Here is a 21,504-nt window from a genome sequence, read left to right on the forward strand (position 1 = left end):
TATATGGTATATACACATGGATGGGGTTTTTTTAATATATATATATATATAAAATAACACCTTGTTTATAAAGCGACATTTAATTGCCACTGGTCCCCTTCCCGCCCCACAAAAACAATAGTATACAAAATATAAAATATTTTAAATATTTATAAACGTCGCAAGAAAAAAATAGAACTGTACGAAAATATTTTTTTTCTGAGGTTCCCTCCCTGCCCTGGGGGAAGAGGAGGAGAAGGGGTACACGTCTGGCCGGCCTAGTGTGCCTTGAGTCCGTAGTTGTTAAGTGGGTAGGAGTATGCCCTGCCTAATACTATCCGGTCCCGGAGGAGCTTAAATAAGACATAATAGTTGCAGAAAAGGATGAGGGCCATGGAGAGGGTGTGGTTCCACTTCTCTGAGCGCAGCAGGGAGTAGAGCTGGTAGCAGACCACACTGCCTTCGATAAGAATCAGCAGGTTGAGCAGCCGTAATGGACGGTGAAAAAGGAACTGCAGGGAAACAGTTAAGAACGAGAGATTTGTGTCATTTGGTACCAGCTTGAAGTGAGGAGGAATACGGACATAATGCTGTCAGGGACCACTGCAGGGCAGAAGCAATGCTTGTGCTCCACCACCACTAGCTGCTACTTAGGGGAAACAGTAAGAAAGAAGGCATGTAGAAGTGGCATTTTGCTTGAGAAGGGGCAGTGGGTGAAATAAACCTATTGGCCCACTGACCCACTCTCCCATTTCCCTGAAAGATGTTAACTAGAACCCTCTTAGGAGAATGCCACTGCCTGCTGGGAGAGCTGTGTCACCTCAGTGAGAAAGCACTGACAAGGCAGCTTTGGTTCCCATCTTGCCCAGAGGTCACTAATACTGAATGGGAAAGCCCCACTGCTGCCAACATGTATTTTGCTCAGCAGCAACAGCCTCTTATGTAGCACTGAACTCTGTCCTGCAGGGTCTACTCTGCTGCAGCTGGGTTTGAGCCTCTGTCCCCTCCCACAGTCGTAAAGCACCAAGCAAGAGAAGAGATACTTGCATAAAAGCGGGCATGGGACACGTCTGAAGGCACTGCTACGTTGTAAGGCCCAACTGCTTTATACAGGCACCGGCTGCGTCGCACCAGAACTCCCTGTGGCCATATTGTGTTTTCTGACCAGCTGTGGGGAAACAATGCCAGAGCGTTACCATCTGTGCTCCCAACCCCCTGAACAAGGGTTCATGGGAATGGGCTGCATCTTGAAAAACACCAAAGCCTCTGCTCCCTAGCTCCCACTGGAAAAGCACCGACCATTCAATGGACTCCGAGTAATATGAACAAATGGCTCCCAGTGCAAGAACCCCGTCCACTGCAGTGGAGGGGGCCACCCCCTGCCTCTGCTCCAGATACTCTCCAGTGGCCAAGAATCTCAGCATTTCTTTCTGGGAAGGAACCAGCAGTGACTGGAGGAGCTCAGACAGGTCTCTAGAGCAGACATTTCTGTTTTCAATGAACAAGGCCAGCAGAGTTGCCTGGGAAGTGGAGACGCATCCTGAGTAGATAAGCACCGCTGGTATTTGCTTGTATCTACTAGAACATCTCAGCCCCTTGCTAGGCACACCAAGCCCTGCCCATCCCCACACTCACATGTGCTGTGGAGCATTGCTGTAGGAGCCATGTTCTAGTTTCTGCCACTTGCCGAGGTGGGCGGCAGACCTGTGGAGCAGGTCACAGTACTTGGGAGGCAGCAGCTGTGTGGTGAGCATGACAAAGGCATTGATCCACACCATGATGAGGTGCTCGCAGGACCAGCGCATGTCGTAGTACTGGGTGCTCTGTGAAGAGACCAGACAAGAACTTGGCACCACTGTCACGAAACAGGAGGAGGAATGACGAGGGACATACTGCATGTGCATCCAGCAGACCCACACCACACATTACAGGCATGCGCTTTTGGACCGGTGATTTCGGAGGGTTACAGCTTAGGAGACACTCAAGACTCCCTCCTTGAGCTGAAGGAGAAAGGGCAGGGGATGATACTGCAGCTGGTGCATCTCCTCCTCCAGCAGCAGGTAACAAGGCAGTGTGCTTGCCACAGAACTGCCCCAGGAGCACCAATTACACCAAGACTGCTACATGGATTGTGGAGCCCTGCCCATTTCTCTGCACCAACTGGAGCTTGTTCAAGTTAGATAAATGACAGATGAAAAAATACAACCCCCACACTGACAAGAGGTTCCTGGATTTAGTTTGCCAAGCATCCTAGTTGGCTCTATCAGACTGGCCACCAAAGCCTCTGATCCAAGCATTCAAAAGCCACAATGTTGGATTTGAGACGGGTAACAACAGGTTCTCTTTTCTAGGAAGAACACAGCTATCCATCTGCCTAGGACGGGGGGTGGGAGAAGGGGAGTTAGTAAGTGGGGTGATGGGACTAGAGGTGCATCACATTTATGGAAATACCTATCTGCCAACCAGGAGCAGTACTAGTGCACTCCGGATGCAGCCATGCTCCGCTATCCGGGCTGCCAAAGGGGAGACAGAGAAAAGGGGAATTAACCAGGAATCTGGCCTGGCAGCAGTTCACACAACAGTCAGAAGGAGACGGCGGGCAGGGGCACAGAGAGAGCCAGACAACAGCTACCTTCACAAAGCACAGTGGCAGGAATGCCACGTAGTAGGCACTGAAGAGAGAGTTGAAGAGAACTTCCTTGATCCTGCGGTTGAAGTCTGCTTTTAGACACTCCACCTCATTGCGGATGAGATCTGGGGAAAGGGGGCAGCTGTGGGTGGGGATAGATGTAGGATTATTGAACTGTTCTCTCAGGGATTCCCACAGAAGCGAGAAGAAGTCTTTGACCAGGCTGCTGACAGCTGAAGCCCCATCATCCGCCACCTGGTCCTGTACCAAGTAACCACAGTCTGCAGGTAGAGGCTGTGCTCTGCTGTCCTGGTGGAAGCAGCACAGAGGGACGTAGACACCAAACCTGCCATGGAAGAAAGAAAACAATGGCTGAAATAGCCATCCCAACAGGGAGCAGGGGGCACCTCCTCAACAGATACTGGCCCTGACAAGGGTGACAGCACATAGGAACCCTCACTCCAGAAGCTAACAGCCAACTCTTCTCCCCACTAAAAGGCCGGGGGCTGCAGCTTCAACACCTGTGCAGAGAAGCTTATTTAAACCCCATTTGTAGAACCAACAATCCCAATGGCTCAGTCTTCAAGTGGCAGTAAAGACCCCTCACACAAACAGCAACTGAGGCAATTCACTTCATCAGCTCAGTGCTACCTCCCCCAGCCACTCCTGCTTCCTTTTTAATCCTAAATTGAGGAGATATTACAGCCAACAGCTCTGCTTCCCACAGTGGCTTGGGTGGCTCATGGCACCCCCAAGCAACTGTGCTCCCCCTGCCCAGAAGGTACAAGGTGGTGTCACTCACGGGTAGCCCAGGAAGAGAAGGTTGAGAACAGAATGGCTGCGGAAGAGGTTGACCAGAGTCCAGCAGAGCACCCATCCACAGAGGGTGAGCAGCACCAGGCGCACCATGTAGTGAATCGCCGATGTTGCACCCACCTGAGAGGCCTGCAAATGGAGAGGAAACACTCAGCAGTCCTGTAACAACTAGTGCTAGAAGATGAGCACAAGGGATGCCTGTGGAGGAGGAGCAGCAAGAGGGGTGCCAGGAGGTACTAGAAGAGGGGTAGCTGCCCTCTTCCTCTCAGAAGCAGGAAATTGATTCTCTTACAAAGGTACATGCCTTTGGTTTTATTAGTAATTGACAGGATCCAAAAGACTCAAATAATCACGAGTTGTGAGGCATGACTGAAATAGGGCGTTTGAGGAAAAATTCAGGGATGCAAAGTAGAAAAATATTTTTGCTAAAGTCCCTTATTGCTCTGATGATAGCCCAGGATTGCCTGAAACCCATTTCCTCTCTCTTTTCTTTAGAAGGATCAGGTCTCAGCATTCTGAAAGGTCACAGTTCTCAGCTGAGGGAAGAGAAGCTGTACACCTTGGCAATCCCCAACACAGATTTCCATAATTTATCTCTTTTGGATGTGCAGGCTGCAGTCTAGTGAGGAGGCACCACAGCAAGAAAGCCTGATCCAATCTCCAGAGGAGAGAAGGAAACTGAACTATGAAAAGATTGTTAAGGGTTAGAGCCAACACATGGGATACACAAGAACTTGCATGGAAGATTTCAATGCAGGAATTTCAGTCTATGGGAAATTTTACAGAGGCTGTGAACACAAATGAAAATGGAAGGAATCGGATGAAAAGAGAACTTCAGAGTTCCCACCATCTCCATTCATCTATTCAACAGGACATAACTGTTCCTTTATTTTATTTACTTAGTTTTAAACACTGCTTAGTTGCTTAGCCTAGAGTTGTATTAACCATTTCAGTGGACAAAACTTCTATCTTCCTGAAAATGACCTTTTACAGAGACCTATTTGGCCTGGTTCTGCTCCCACAAACACAGAGAAGGAAGGTCTCAAAATCTGTGGTAGTATGACCAGAGTCTGAGTTGCTGAGTAACCAGGACTGGAAAAGCAGTTCGACCAGTATTCCTGATTCACTTTGGTCTAGTCAGACATCCTCCTCCTGACCTTTCCCCCTGATCCCCTGTTCATTCTTGGCCAACCTCCCTATTTGCTTTCTGGTACCCATGAGATAGTGGGGTACAGTGCTGTACCTGCAGAGTAAATAAGCAAGTGGGACCATTTCATCTCCTCTTAAGATGTAGAGGCAACAGAGCTACCCAATACTGCAGGACATGACTGGTCTCAAGGAGAAAACTCCAAGGCAGAAGGGCATCCCCAGAAACTTAGTCCTTCACACCCAGACTTTTCTGAGGGCAGAAACCCTCCAACCTGCAGAATTTTCTTAGGCCATGGATGACCATCTGCAGCAGTTCTACAGGCGGGAGAGGGAACAGTGGGAATGTTACCTCAGAGATAAGGGCCCACACCAGCCTCCGTGCCAGCATCACTGTGATGAACGCCGCCAGGTGGTAGTCAATGAGGTGAAAATTCTGAAGGAGGAAAGAAAAAAGGTCTTCACCAGGAAAAGGGACTCTGAAACCACCCAGATGTGGTGAGACTAGAAAGCTGGCTGCTGGAGAGTACATTAGGACTGTTAGGACCTCATGTAAACATTCCCCAAATCTCTCTATTAGGGATGAGGGAAAAGGGATTACATTAGTAACACAGCTATGTCTCCAGAAGCAAGATCTCCTCCATAGGGAGATTCCTTCCCATGGAGAGGTTTCCACAGAAAACAAAATAAACCCACCATTCAGGCAGGTATTTTTGGGGTCAAAGGGACATCTAGAACCAGAATCCTACTATGGAGAGCAGGTTGCAGGTTTTCCACAGAAAAGCCCCTGAGCAACCAGAGGAAGGGCAGCCAAATAGAGCCCAGAGTGAGCACACCAGCTCACTTTCCCTTTTGGTCTCAAAAATGGTCTGTAGCAACCAGTGCTTCCTGATGAAACCAAGCTGATCTGAGAAACCTCATCTTCACTGGCCATGAAGTTCTCTGGCTGCATCAAGTTAGATACAGTTCTTACACTTTTTCAGTTATCAAATATAGTCTGGCCAGGAGAGTTAGCAGACTTCAAATACTGCTGTTCAGTACTTCAAGGACATTTTGGGTAAAAAAGAATGCTTGAGTTGTGATGGGAATTAACAAATGACCGTTAAATCCTGCCGGGTAGGAAGCCTCAAACAGAATGATTTTACTTCTAAGCCAGCTGTGTCCAGCACAGCAGAGCTGAGCAGGAGGCTGGTGACTGGAACACCAGCACCACCTGTCGGTACAGGTAACTGAGGGACCACCTCGTGCTTCCAAGTAGCCGTAAGGACACAGTTCCAGCTGTGCAGGCTGGCTTTGCTCATGTGAGGCTTGCTGGCTTACAGGCAGCTTATTGGGACAGCAAGAACACTGAAACCGAGGAGGGTGAGAGCTTTACGTGAGCTGAGGATCTTACCCCCTGCCCAACTCTGTTGCTGCTCTGCTGTGGGATCCTAACGAAAATCTGCACATCTTCCTTCTCTCAGGGTCTGTTGTTTTGACTGGGAAGGGGCACTCACAGACAGCTCCTGGAGTCTCAACTCTGTGTCAAAACCTAGGGGCTAGCTAGGCCATGCAAATATCTGCAAATTTCCCCTGAAGGAGTCCTGCTGATTCCCTCTCTCACCTGCCATGTATTTTCTCCCCTGTAAAATGGGGGATGACATGGCCCTGCCTGATGGGGGTGCAGGTGAACTCTCATTCACTCCCTTAATGTCAAATGCTTGGTGATTCCTGGACTGAAAAAGCATGAAAAGAAGCTGTGTCATGAAAAAGCCTAAGTGATGGCACTTGCTGGGGAACTCACCAGTGAGGTGCAGGAAGCAGGGTGGTTGTATGGGTACCACCAGACAGTCTTGTAGATGTTGATGTACTGAATGAAGAGGGCTACCAGAAGGTAGATGAAGAACAGGAATTCAAAGAGAAGGCTCCCATCCAATGGCAGTTCAGGGATCCGGCAGTGACGCACAGGCTCCGGAGTAATCAGCGCTGTGATCGGAGGCGCTGAGAGGCTGATGGCACTACCATTCCTGAAGTAGATAGATATCACTTACTTGCTGAACATTCTACAACAGCTCTGACATTTTCCAGGACAGAGAGTGCCTGAGGTTGTAAATTTGAGACTGGGCATTGCTAGGGCAGAGGTGACAGCAGTCTTGCATTCATATTTCTGACATGAGGCTGGTGGTGAGCATCATCTTAGCTCAAACAAAACCCTTATCCAGAATTTCCTCTGAGCAACAGCTTGATCTGTCAGAACTGCTGTGACATGCCCAGCAGTATTTCAGTAAACTTGCACACGGAGGAGGAGAGGTACAGAGCAAAAATCATTAAGGACTCTGTGCTACACCAAACACATAATATTGGCTCCTTCCACCCATCACCACTACAGTAGCACCCAGCCTCCTTCTCTAGCATGGCGAAGTGCCCATTGTCTTTCTGTTCATGTTCTGTTCTGTTTTCTTTTTAAAAGAAGAGTAACTAAAAATGGAATGGAGTAGTTCAGCCACTTCCTAGAGGCGAACCTCTCAAGTGTTCTCACACTTCCTTCTTTCCTAGCTTTTCAGAGGAGGCTAGGACCTCCAACTAAAAGCTCTGGCATACTGAACTGATGGAGGAAGTTCAGACATAACTATGCTGTGTCTGACTGAAACCAGATAAGCAACGCTCTCCCAGGACCCTGGGGCCCTGACTCCACAGTCTCAACAGTCACTTGCTCCTCAAGAATGTCAAACTGTGTTATCTGTCTCTCTGCCCCAGAGAAGTCTGTAAAGGCCAAAGCAAAATGGCTTGGATTGCTCTACTCTGCAAGAATGAACCTATTCTAGGGCCCCAGCATGCACCAAATAACTTCTCTAGTCTGCCAACTTTTCTATGGAAGGAAGTAATGCTGGGCCCTTTCAGTTTTCATACCAAATGTGGTGATCTCAATGTCACTGTGTGTTCCTGTTTCAGCCCCCAACTTCCCCAGAAAATGGAGGTCATCTTTCCAACTATGAGAATTAGTTTCATCTGCAACCAGCAGGTCTAAAACAGAATATGGGCATCCTCCTGCCCTGCCTATTATGCAGGAGGAGGAGTCACAGCTGTGCTCTGACGTGTCACACTAATTCCCCAGGGCAGTGAGGGCAAGTGAGCCCTCATCATTTGCTAGGACTCACTGCTCTGGGAACTGCTGCAGGAAAGACAAATGGAGCACTGTGTGATTTCCACCCCTGGCTGTCGTGACCACAGTGAGTGGTGAAGGGGGGCTGAGGCCACTTCCACAGTCCCCTCCATGGGGCTGGTTTTAATGCATAAGTCAAAAGAGTGGCTGCAGAGAGAAGCATGTACCACAGCAGAGCTGAGAAGAGAAGAGGTTTGTCACACAGGACTTGTTCCCTCTTGGGTGAGCCATCTCCTAATGCCACAGCGGAAGGCTCAAGGTTCCCATTTCCCAATCCCTCACTTTCACCACCAAGCCACACTCCCACCAGGGTTCAGGGTGGATCAAGGCTCCTTGCTTTCAGCGCTGTCCCAGGCACAGGTGCCTCAACAACCCTCCCTTTGTCCTCACCTGTTCCTCAAACCAGTACCGTTTCCACAGCTCCCGCCGACCAGAGTCTGGAGAGAAGGCAAAGCTGAACGGCTTAGCTGCTGCCGGCTGGGTCCCCTCCTTCCACCGGGCATGACCAGGAACCAGTCCACTGCCAGTGCCTCCAGCAGGCTGTGCCCCAACACCCAGACAACGATCCAAAAGCCTTCCCAAGTCTGCAAAGGAAGGCAGAAACACCACTTAAGCTTTAAACTGTGGTCACCCAGTTCACACTCCAGCCAAGCAAATTCATGCAGAGGGAAGTCACTCTCATACACTCAGAGCCCTGTGGGACAGTCATCACCACTCTAAAACACTGTGCCACTTCAATGGCAGCAGGTCTGCTTGCACACTCAGGATGAACACCACTGACACTGCGTCTCTAAAAAGGGGCTGCTTATAACAGCCATCAGTGACTGATAGCACTTACTGCTGGCTGGAAAGCACCACTGAGCATCTCCAGAGCTGGAGACAACACAAACGTGCTTTATTTCAAAAGCAAGCCTGGGAAGAGCCCTCTCCATGTTGTGGTGGAGCTACTAGAGCTCCACAGGTCTTTTTAGCCACCCAGCACATTACTTGCCCGGCTCTTGATGCTGGTAGGTAATCTGGACACCCTCTGGCAGAGCTCTGAACTGACAGACAGGTGTCCACGAAGGGAACTGCATGGTTCAGCTCCTTCTGTGCTAAGAATGCCCAACTGACACCAAGGTAATACATCTGTTTAAAACTGGGTTTAGTTAGCAGAGAAGTGCAGCAGGACATACATGTATGCATGTACTTCAAATGCTCATATAGGCAATCACATAACCCAGCCCTCAAAAGAAAAAAAATTCAGAAGTAAGCTTGTACATATTTATTTAATCTATTTATTTTTAATGACACATTTAAATCTATCAATTCCTTAAACTGAACTAGTATGAGAGAGGCTGGGCAACTCTGAATAGCAGAAACAATGGTGGAGTTTCTGGCACAGACTTTATCACTTCCCATACAATTTTCCTTCTATTTCACTGGTCTCCCACACGACACTGCAAGGATTTTGGCAGTCAGGAAAGTTTCCAATGGAAACACACAGCAGACATAAGGCAGTGAAGGACTGAACTGGAGTGCATGTGTGCTGTACAGGAAAAGACACTGAGTGAGCATCTCAGTACAAGGACTTTGGTGTGTCTGTGTGCCTGGAGTCTAAATCAGCTGCCCTTTTGGAAAAATATCATAGCCAGAACCAGCCCAGGGGCCAAAAAAGCACACCCACCTTCTGGGAAACTCTAGATGTAGCTTTGAAATATACAGATGGAACCTAAAGTCTATTTATAATTCAGTCATCACCTCCTTTAAAATCCTGAGAAATCACAGCTGGCAGAAATGCCAGAAGTTTTCTCAGTGAGTCACAGTACTGTCACCATAAACACAGTGTGCAGGAGTACTTCTCTAAAAAACTCCCTCAAAGAATTGCCCTTTGTATTAAAATTTCCCATCCTTCATCTCTACTCCAATAAACAATTGTCATGGTTGAAACCAGGATACCAATTCTCAAACTTTCAACAAAAATCAATGTTTCAAAAGATGAATGCTTTCCACATACCCACATGAAAGTCACTTGGAAAAACCAAACCAAGCCCAAAGAAAACCACACCAAAAAACAGAGATCCTGAAGAGAGAGAGAGAAAAAAAATGAAAAACGAGATGTGAAAATGCACGAAAGGCGAGCAAACATTGGAGAATTTAGGTTTTGAGGTAAATAATGTGTTTTGGCAGACTTTAAAACTCTCATATCTCCAATAACAACACAACAGAGATTGAAGCTTTCCTTACCTTTCTAATCAAGACTTAAAGCTTTCAGACAATTTTCCCTAGGTTGTTCTAGAGTTCTATTTGGGAATATTTGTATTTCAGGAATTAAATATAAACAAGAAAATTCTCCTGCATGTGCAAGATGAGCAGGGGCAGCAATAAACAATGCAGAATGCACTCAGGGCATTCAGACACTTTTGATAAGCAGCTGAAGTGAAGGAAAAAAAGAGAAAAACCTCTAAAAAAGAACAGACTTGAAAGCCATTTTAAGCCAAATTTAGCTACCACATGGCCTGTGGTAGCTGAAACAATTGGTCTGATTCGACCTACAGGATATTTATGATAATGGATGCAATATGTTGGTGGTCTAATTAGTGCTATTAACAGTGGAAGGTATTTTATACCACATTCAATAATTCATGTAAATAATTTAACAGGTCTCATTAGTATCACCCCATTAGTATGCCTCACACGCTCGCCAATACAGACACTTGGACACGAAGTAATGGCAATTCCAGCCCCTGGCTTTGCAAACCAGTAAAATGCAGGTTTCTACCAGTAAAAACAACTGCGCATGGAAAGAAGCCATCCTTAACATCAGTGCACATATTTTAAATGCACTTGAATAAGCCCTTTCACAGTGATTCATGAACATATAGACTGGGCAGTTCCCCAAGCCAAGCTTTAAATAACTTTACTTTACTGGAGTTAGATCAAATTAGGTAGGTGTTTGTTGGAGCAAAATCTGCCTAAGAACCATTCCTTTTTTGTTTGCTTTTATTTTGTAAAACTAGCCACACAAAACTGAAGCTCCACAGATAAAGCTAAACAAAGAAGTGAGATTACAGATCAGATTGACTCTAAGTCTGCTTTTTTGGCCTTGAACCAACCAACAGGCCTCCTTTTTGAGGAGAAAGACATGGGGAAAAGCCTTTTTATAGCTTCCAATTAATAAACAAAGGCATGATTCTACTTTGAAAAATATGTGAATAAGAAAAAAAGGTGTCCATAACCCCTTACTCCAACAGATAATATGCCAAGTCATATAAAGTATTAATGAAGAGTCCACCCTGCGCCCTTCTCTGTTTGCATTCCCCACCCCATCAATGATCTTATTTTATAGAGTCATGCAGAAAAAGTGACTAATGAAAGATAAAAGCTTTTCCTGACAAGACTCTTTAGTCCATTAATGTGACTCCACACTGTTCTTTCCAGTTCACCTACAATTTCCCTCAAACACGAGTCACATCCTTGTAGTCCCTTCATACTCAAATCCTCAGAACGGATACTACCTAGCCTCCAAGATCTCCTCTCTGAGGCAGGTGTGGGCATCATAAAAACACACAGGCAGGATCTGGAGCCCAGCTACAGAACAGCAGTGGTCCTGCCCAGGCACAGGGAATGGATGTGGATATGGACAGCTCTTGGATCCTAGGACAGACCACGCTTCAGGACAGAGACAAAACCTTCATTTGTGACACAGTTAGAAGAAAATCCAGAAACAGAAGGCATCAGACGTTTTGATTTCCAGTTCCTGTTTTTAGGACGACAGAAAGCACTTGTTAGGTTTTTTTTCTGTGCAACAATATCCCTCCTGCCCATCAGCTCCCCAGCTATCCTGATGAGGCGGGATCAAGGCAGGCAAGAACCACAGCTGTGTGCAAGACTTTACTGATAACAAGCTAGGCAGATGAATTATTCACCAGTTCAGAGGTGAAGCAGTGCGCAGCCCTGTCCTGCTCCCCAAGGACCATCACTCAGAATCCTACATCAGCAGCTGCCCAAACAGCTCTTATAGGGCAGATCAGGAGAGAGTCAGTGACTCATCAGAATGGAAAGTGTGCCTGGTTCCCCATCTCTTTGCTGGAAATGCTACAAAGCACAGTCAGTTATTTCGATGGTGTTAATGTTTTGTAATTGGAGAAAACTCCAAGCCTCTTCAGTCCTCCCAGGAAGTTTGCTGCACTGAGGCAGGAGAACTCTCAGAGGCTGGAAAAATTCAAGTGGCTCTCCTTGGCTCCACAAGTCTTACAACCCGTTCCTTGCAAGAGCAGAAAGGGAAATGTGACCATCCTCACTTGCAGCAATGTGGTTCCAGAAGACCACAGGTCTCCCACTGCAACTCCCCATCTCGATTAAAGCAGCCCTCTTCCTGCTGAGGAAGCATGTGACAGCTGGGGGTGAAGCAACACGTGGCCTCTGTGGTGAGGGACTCTGCCTGCTTCTTCAGCAACCCAGACACTCCCAGCAAGGCTTTGCATTTAGGGTGTCCGTGCGTTATGGAAACACACCTGCCACGTGTGCAGTGCTCCCTCGCAGGGAAGCGCAGGCAGCCACCCCCACGACAGGGCTGCAGAGCACTGACACAAAGCACGACTCATTTCTGAAACTGAAAATGCTCTCTTGGTTGCTAACATCCTCAATTCAACTCACTGCAGCTGGTCAGCCTAACCCTAAACTTGCAGTTGTCCAGCAACTCTAATAAAATCTTTGCAAATTATCAGACAAGTTTTCTTTTGAACTTTGAACTTTGAGAGTCCTAGTTACTCTAGGTTATTTTTACTTCCTTTTAGTGTGAATCTTTTATTTATTTATTTAAATTAAAAAACAACCAAAGCAAAACCCCATTTTGACAGCTGGAAAAACACAAAGCTAGTCATCATCCAAAAAAACACCAAAAAGAAAAAAAAAATCACCAGAGAACAGAGGAACAGCGATGGCTGCACCCAAGCTTTGGTCACAAGGCCACCGTGTCAGCACCTTCACATCTGCCACACCAAAAGCCAAAAAGATGCAAAACTTCTGTGAAAGCCCCATCTTGGTCTGGGAATAAAATAAGCAGTTGGTCGCTGAGAGGGAGGAAACAACCAACAGGTTATCAGATGGAAAGCTAAATATTTGGCTTGCACAGAGCTGCCCCAGTGCTAAGTCAACACAACCTTTCAACTCTGACTGGATCCAAAGGCACACACCCGCCACCTGGCCCAGAGCTGGGAGGCAAAACCGGTTAGGAGGGAGGTCTCCAAGTCAGCACATTTTCCAAGTCCTCATGTCAAACAGAGCGATGGATTAAGAGGGTGATTTGGCACAGAGAGAGACAGAAACACCCCCTGAAGTGCAGCCCAGACTCCATCAAATGGGACAGCTGGGTGAGGAATCACCAATGTTAGGTGGTGCACCAGTAAGACCAATTTTTGCTGAGTGACTAAGAACCAAGAACGTCCTCTGTTCTAAAACCATCTCCAGGTCAGCATAGGCTTTTCTGATACAGCACAACTCTGGCTGAAGAGGCTCCATCTATCAGTCCTCTACACAGATGCCAAAACCAAAGGGTCAAAGTAGCAAGATGAAGGCAAGAATTAACGAATGGCATATATACAGCATAACTTAGTTCAAGTGTTTTCAGCAAGAAAGACTAGATCTAAGCAGAAAAGTAAGTGGGAAAAATAAGAGTTTTAGCTAAAAACAAGGCGAAGGCAGTGCCTGCCATTTGTAGCTGCCACAGTACTTCAAATACCCACAGTACAAAAATGGGAACAGGAAAGAAAGGTTTTTCAGGAAAAGCCTCTCAAAGTTAAAGTGCAGTAAGCTCAGTCAGCTCATTTTGCGGACATGCTTAAGGATAGGACATAGATTTAAGTTCTGAATACTCTAGACAAACAAAATTATTCAAGATACTGAAAAAGCCTTTTTTAAAAAACAGGTAAATCCTACACATTCCCTAAAAATCCCCTCAAAGACCTTACTTTAGGGGGTACAAAGAAGAAATTTCCAGAGGTATGCAGGCAATAGTGTCCTCTTCAGAACACAGGCAAGTTCAAATTTTTGTGAATTGGAGGAAAGTTGAGACACACACTAAGTGCTCTAAACAAACCTCTGGCAAGTACAGGAACAAAGCCATAACTCCTGGTGTAATAAAATAGTATTACGTTATATTACCTTATAATTACCTTGTGCAACTAACTGCTGCAGGAGGTCAAGGCAAACATCTTAGGAAGACTTTAATGAATGACTGCAATAATTTTATGAATGAAGACAAGCGAATTTATACTCCAAAAGAAAGGGGAAAAAAAAACGAAACAAAGCCACAACACAAGACCCTCAATGCTCAGCAGCTCCAAGTGGCCAATAACACTCCTCACCAAGCCAACAAGTATTACACAGCTAGCAAGACATTAACATTTTCTTTGGCTTCTTCTGATGTATACAGCAACGCTCACAGCCAAATACTGGATCTGGAAATAAAGAAAGCATTGGCTCATTCTCATGTGAGAACAAGACAGAATTGCAAAGTTGAGCTTTTCCAGCAGCAGAGGGAAATGCAGGCCTGACCAGTTGGGTCACAGTCTATTTTGGTCCTACAGTTCCCATGCTTCTGAATTGTGTGGGGAAAGGGACAGCAAGCCCAGCCTCATCCAGAGTGAGAGGCCCAAACTAAAGAGCTGGAAGGAACTACTGAGCCAGACAGACAGTTCTCCGAGTATTTAACAACACTAAAGTTCTAAACTCCAACCCCACATTACTGATAAAAACTGAAGTTCTGTTTAGAAGGGGACTAGTTGGGAAGTAATGCTAGCTCACAAGGGCAGTGCTTCAGCAGACACAACACAGGCAAAGCTATCAAAGCTGGCTGTTAATACAATTTGTCAATGCGCCCTCACTCCTAAGTACATCTTGCACCAAAGCTCTTCAGTAAACATTACGCACAGCCACAGCTCTGCTAAAACTCAGCTACAGATCACTCTCCCTTATACCATGCTATGTGCAGTAAGTGGGAAAGGCGGGGCATTTTAAGTATGGCCACTGAAATTATATTTTTCTAAGATATCAAACCAAATGCACACAAAACAGATCACTACTGAGGAAGAAAAAGAAGAAAAAAAAATAGAAGATGCTCATGCTTTAAGAGCCCATCTTAAAATTTTCCATCAAGCAAGCCACCAAAATATGCATTCTCCTCCCAATTTTGAACACAAACCCACAGTCTAATGGACTGAGCACAGGCCAGGACGTCTTTTGCTTTTTAATCTTTCCTCTTCAACTGACTTCCAGGGAACTTGTTTTACCAATACAGACCTCAGTTTCCTTATCCAAAACAAGATAAACTGTTCAGAGAGTATTTCTCCTCCCAAGGGTCTCTGTATGTAGTAGTGAATATTTTTTACATTATTATTTTAGTGCTTTAGACAAGCTTTTTTTAAAACAAACAGAAGCAGCTTTCCTGCTGGTTTTGTTCCTCTGCCAATCCCTATGTTTAATTTAATGGAGATCAGCCATGATGACAAATCGTGGAGAGTCACTAGGATTTTTCTATTTTGTCCTCAAATAGCTAAAAATAAGGCAGGCATCTGCCATCTGTAGCAATGAGCTTGAAGGCATGAAGTAGAATACAAGTGAAAAACCACTTCACTTCCTTGAGCCTTGCACAAAGTCATCACACTGGGATTCACAGCGGAAAGCATCAGTGAGACAACACTTTGCACATCCCTGCCACTGCGGAAAAGCAACAATATTGCAGGGAATTCTAAACAAATCGTAATTTGCATAAATCATAAATCTGCTTTAAAATATAAACCATGTATGAAAATGCATGGACTCTCCTCTATTTGCCACTTAAACAACAGGTTCAGGGGATATAAAAATTCCCCACAAAACAGTAAGTCTTCAATTCAAACTCCATGACTTTGGTAGGCAGCACTCAACTTCATACGACTGTTTACAGAGCAATTAATCCAGCAGATTGGGAAAATGCATGAGGATACATTAATCTCTTGTATAATTAATTATACTCAGACTAATCCAGCTCTCTGAATCTGCATCCACGCTCCCTTATATGTATTTCTGAGCCGCAGATGTCTACTGATAATTTTGCTTTAAACCAACAATTCCAAACCCCCCAGTACATAGGGATTCCACTGCACCCTGTCTCCCTGATGAGGTTGCATAATACCCACTTCTCATCAGAAGTCTCATTTTCACTTGCAATACCCAAAAAAAGTCAAGAAAAGGTTGGAAATAACTCATCAATGACAACAGTCCCCAAAGAATGGCACAAAATCTTCCAGGGAAGTTTGTGAAAGCTAATGAGCTATTTTCCCAAGTCACACAGCTACTAGAGATTTACCTCTGATTTTAAAAATCCACATAGCTAACAGCTATGCCACTTACCCAACTCTGGTAGGGTTAGAAATAAATGGACTAAAGCTCCAATTTTTACTGCCAGAAAAAAAACTTCTTCCAGGATTTCGTGATTCTGAGACAGAGGGAAAGCACTAAGACTGAGGAGCAGAATGGTCTCAGAATCACTACTATCTTGTTGCTTTCCACCACATCCATCTTTAGGAACTGTAACTCTGCTGAGGAGCACTGAGTGGCCCAACTGGTTTCTGAACTGAATGCTCATGGAAACTGGAGGCCACCTTAACAAACATGTCTAGTACATATGCTCTTGGCTGTATTCTCAAACGTCCAGATGTGGTGTCTACAGCCAGAAAGAAAGTGTTAAGTTTTATGACAACCAGGCTTGAGTCAATCTGCATTACATACCTTTTCAGAGAAAGATTTGTGTTCAGTGCTACTCAGTTTCAAAATCAGCAGAAAGGTGTGGGGCTTCCCCTATAAAATACTACACGCATAATTTAATTTAATTTTTAATTTTTAAATCTAAAATTTTAGGACAAAAAGTAGTGTCTGAAGAATGCACAGATTAAAAAAGTTATTGGACCTGTCTGCTTTTGAGTACTACATAACAGTCCACCTATATTGGCAATGTTGCATCAGCACAATTATTGCTATTACAGGCAGGCTCGTAAGATGAGAATAGCTTTATTTCCTTAGCTACCACAGAATTTACTGTGGTAAATGCCATTAGTGTCTCTGAAAGACAAATAATTCAGCAAGATGCTAATCTGTATATTGCAGGAAGTTTTTATAAGAATTTATCTTCTTACAAGCAGAATAGAAACATGCTCTGCAAAGTAGGAAGCAAAATGTTTTATCCCCATTTTACAATCAGAAAGACTAAATATAAAAGTAAGAAAAAAAAGGACTGAATTTCCTAAAATATTAAAGATTTTGAATACTCAGATTGAGGCAGTATGGACACCTCTATCAGTAAGAATGTGGACACCCAGAGCTTCTGGAAGTCAGGTCTCAAATGCCTGCAAGTCACAAAGTCTGGAAAGAGACAGCCAGGAATGAGCTGTACAGGAGGCACGCAGGTGTTCTGTGGTCTTGAGATCAGGAGTACACGCTGAGCACAGGTCACTGTGTCAGTGACACCACCTGAGCCTCTCTGTTGTTCCAAATAAATCAGACCTGGAAAACATTCCCAGCTGATGTGCTGGTTTGTACAGCAAAACCTGAGGCAAAGATGCTCAAGAACAGAAACAAGGAGTTAGGTGCATCTATACTTGAAGAACTTCTTCCAGTCAGGTAAGGGACAACAAGGAGCAGGTGAAGTTTCAGCCCAACCCCAGAGGGGTCAGCATTGCCTGGCTACCACTTAAGCACCAGTGAGTCCAGATTTTACTAGCAGACTATCATCCAAGCACCTTGACTGAAGGAGCCTGCACTCCAAGAGGTGCAGCTGGAAGGAGAAATGAGTGTCAGAAACAGCCCAACAGCAGGAGTGCCTGGAGGTGAGCCATGGAGCAGACTGGGGGTTAAAAAGGGCTGATGTTCTCTGCCTTCAGCATCCTGTGAAACTGAAGCTGAGCCATTCCAGTCCCATGCCTCTACTGCTGCATCCCTCTCCCAGAAAATCTCTTCGGGTCACAGTGAGTTAACAGACAGAAGGGATGGTTACAGAAGGGATGCCTTGTCTCCAAAAATTTCGTAACTCACCCCTTTGTAACACAGACATCTCATTTCTTCACTTACAGTTGTAACAGACGACAGGGACACGAGGGGCCCCTTACTCACAATGGAAAGCATGCATGAGAGCAATGAGAGATCGCAAACAAAGCTGCCTCTGTTTCTGCTGTACGTTCACATGTTAAAATGATGTTGGAGTAGCGAAGGAGTTCCCTCATGTAATAGGAAAAATCATGGGCCCAACTGCTACCCTATATAAGGGAGCACGATTGATACACTGTTTTCTCTGTGGTACAAAAAAGAAGAGCGACAGAAACGTGCACCCACATCCATTCTGGAAACGATACCTTATGGCGGGTTGGATTTGCCTGGCCTTACAGAAGATTGCCTCAGCTCTTCATCTTCCACGGGACAGTGCCCTTGCAGGACTGGTTACGTAGGGACAGCGCTTTAAAAGCTTCCAGCACACCTTCCCGTAACCCCAGTCCAACTTCCCCGCGTTTAATCCTCAACCCTTCTACCACAGAGCACCCGGCTCCCAGCACCGTGCGTGGACCTCCTGCTTTAACCCGGACACAGGACGAAATGTCTGAAAGAAGCCCGGGACCAAGTGCCGTAACTTACCAGAAGGACGGAACAAACCCGGCACAAGCGTCCCCACCACTCACTCCCACACACACACACACGAAGCTCCGGAGGGCGGCTGAGGCGGTCCCTGCCCGCCGCCCGCCTGAGCCGCCGTGGCTTTCCCGGCGCGGCGCTGCCCGCGGGAGCGGCGGGGCCGGTACTCACACATCCAAGCGCGGGCGGAGGCGCGGCTCGGACATCAGCCGGCAGCGGGGTCCCCTCCGGCGGCAGCGGTCCGGCGGCGAGCCCCGGCCCCGCAACCCCCGGACCGCCCGGGGGCAACGAGGCTGCGGCGGCGGCGGTGGGAGCCCCGTGGAGTGTCCCTCCTCCCGCCGGGCAGACCCACCTCGCCGCTGCCCCGCGGCGGGGCAGGAGCAGCGGGAGGGAAAGGAGGGGAAGAGGACGCAGGCGGGCGGGTCCGGCCTCGGCGCCCCGGCGCGGCCCTGCACAGTGCCGGCTGCCCGGGAGACGTGGCAGTGAGGGCTGATGCTCTCATCACACGGCGACAGCGGCGGCCCCCGGCGGCCGCGGCCGGCCCAGGGAGGGCAGGAGCCGCGGGGCGGGGCGGCGGCCGCGCCGCGCCGCCATCTTGGTGGTGGCAGCCAGAGCTGTGGCGCTGCCGTCGGCCTGTCCTCGCTGCTGGGGCTCCTCAGGCAGGCGCTCCGTCTCGTGTGCTCCGGAATCACAGGTTAAAATAGATAGCGAGAGCTCCACACCGAATTACGCAATCAGGTTGGCAAAGACCTCTGAGATCATGGAGTCCAACCTATGTGCGATCACCGCCTTGTCAAATAAACCATGGCACTGAGTGCCACGTCCAGTCCTTCCTTAAACACCTTCAGGGACTGTGACTCCACCACCTCCCTGGATAGCCCATTCCAATGTCTAATCATCCTTTTAGTCGAAGAAATTCCTCCTAATGTCCAATCCAAACCTCCTCTGGCACAGTTTAAGACTGTGTCCTCTTGTCCTGTTGCTTGTTGCCTGGTAGAAGAGACCAATCCCCACCTTGCTACAGCCTCCTTTCAGATGGTTGAGAGAGTATTAAGGTGCTCCCTGAGCTTTCTCTTCTCCAAGCTAAACCCCAGCTCCCTTAGCTGCTCGGCATCAGACCCGTGCTCCAGACCCCTCACCAGCTCCGTTGCCTTTTTCTGGACTTGCTCCAGCATCTCAATGTCTTTCTTGCTTTCTTGTAGTGAGGGGTCCAGAACTGGACACGGGACTTGATGTGTGGCCATGTCTTGCATCATGAGATTCCATTAAAAACAAAATCATAAAATCGTAGTGAACTGGTTCATTATAGCCAGCACATCTATTTATCCCATGGCTGGACATCAGCAGCTGGAAAGCCTTGCTGCCATTGCCACCCTCAGTCGACGTGGAGAAGGCTCGTGTTCCCCTTTGAAACCAGCACAGACTCCACCTCTTATTTTATATAGTTTACATCATGCCAGCTCCCACACTTTCAAATGTCCCATCATCCTTCCTGTCTTCTGGTGTATACACACAGCTGTCATTCCATAAGTCCATCTCCATGAAATCTCAGCTGAGTTTGTTTTGTCCATGACCTTGAGTTGCATTTGCCATAACAGTCTTTTGGGGCAGAGAAGATGGTGTGTGTTGTTGGACTGTTGCATGGTGAAGCCAGTTCTGATTACATCACCACTGCACTTGTCCAGATTCATCAAAGTTCATTCTTTATTAACGTGGTTATCAAAAGGGAGTTGGGTTCAGATCCCCAAATCTGGAGTTGGTGGAGACGGGTGCTGCAAAGTGCTCAGTGCACTGATGAGCATATCACCACCATATAAGTGATAACACACAGTCTTATATAGCAATTACATCAAACAGTTTAATTAATTGTAATTCCCACCCAAAATCAAATCCTCTTGAGGCACACACCAGACTTCTCCATCCTTCCATGTTACCCATCAAGTGCACCCAAGTCCTTGAGCAAAAGCAATCCCATGGATTGGTTTTGCTTTTGCCTGAGGCAGGAATAACCCAGACTTTTTTCCCCAGCATATTTTTTATGTGCACTACTGGGAATATGCCCAGTTCTCCACTATGTAAAAGTTTTGATTGAGCAGTGCCAGCCTGACTGACAGATTCGCTGGTGCTGACTAACCAAGTGGCTTTTGCTAAATGTTTGGAGATTCTACCCATTGCTCTCAGTGCAGTCTTTAACAGTTCATTGCAGTGCTGGATTTTTCCCTGGAGGCTGGTGTGCCATAGGGGCTGTTATATCCACTCAGTACTATGTTTTTGGCCCAGTTGTCTACAAGGTAGTTTTGGAAATGAGTCCCATTGTGTGACTCAGTTGCTTCTGGCCTACCAGGTTCCCACAAGACTTGCTTTTCAAGGCCCAGGATAGTTTTCTGGGTGGTGCTATGGGGCCCAGAATATGTTTCCAGTCCTGTGAGCCCATGGTGGATTTGTGGGAGTGTGATATAGTCAATCTCCCAGGCCTTCTTATATTTCAGCCACTGTCCTTCTTACTAGAGAGCCTTTAACCACTTGACTTGCTTAATTTCAGCATGCTTCCCGTTCATGGATAACCTATGTGACAGTGTCCATGGTCAAATCTACCCCTCAATCATGAGCCCGTCTATAGTTGCATTGCTTTCTTGATGGCCTGAGGTGTCATGGGCCCACGGGGCTATAAATAATTCACCTTTATGTTGCCAATCCAGATCCACCTGAGCCACCTACTGGTTGTTTGGATGTTCTGCAGTGGCCCGACTCGGGCACACGAGCATTTTACATGATGCACCTTCACAACCAGGTTCTCCACCCAGGCAGCAATATCCTGTCACAATGCAGCAGCCCAGGTGGGTTGACCTCTGCACTGCCAGCTACTCTGTTTCCATCACTGCAACCACCTCCACAGGGCATTTGCCATCATCCCTGACTCAGTAGAAATGTAAAGTATTGGCCATTTTTCCTCATTCAAAAATGTCTGAAGCCTGCTGGGTGGCTTTCACCTCTGCAAACTGACTGGACTCACCTTCTCCTTCAGCAGTTTCTGCATCTTGTCGTAGGGGACCCAATACAGCTGCCTTCCACCTCCAATGCTTTCCTACAACACGTCAGGACCCATCAATAAACAGGCCATATTGCTTCTCACTTTCTGATAATTTGTCAC

General features: G+C 46.8%; 1 protein-coding gene across 1 annotated transcript; it reads right to left on the bottom strand.

Annotated features, from left to right (window-relative positions):
* Positions 1-64: 64 nt before the first annotated feature.
* Positions 65-18,814, bottom strand: TMEM39A (transmembrane protein 39A). Its single transcript, XM_082277628.1, has 9 exons — positions 18,525-18,814; positions 8,103-8,296; positions 6,354-6,576; positions 4,923-5,006; positions 3,411-3,553; positions 2,612-2,954; positions 1,615-1,802; positions 1,027-1,147; positions 65-491 (listed from the first exon to the last, which is right to left on the bottom strand). Exons 2-9 carry the CDS (start codon positions 8,213-8,215, stop codon positions 258-260), a joined length of 1,449 nt encoding a protein of 482 aa, XP_082133754.1. The 5' UTR covers positions 8,216-8,296; positions 18,525-18,814; the 3' UTR covers positions 65-257.
* Positions 18,815-21,504: the final 2,690 nt, after the last annotated feature.

This window comes from Coloeus monedula, assembly GCF_965178545.1.
Source record: "Coloeus monedula genome assembly, chromosome: 3".
NCBI lineage: Eukaryota > Metazoa > Chordata > Aves > Passeriformes > Corvidae > Coloeus > Coloeus monedula.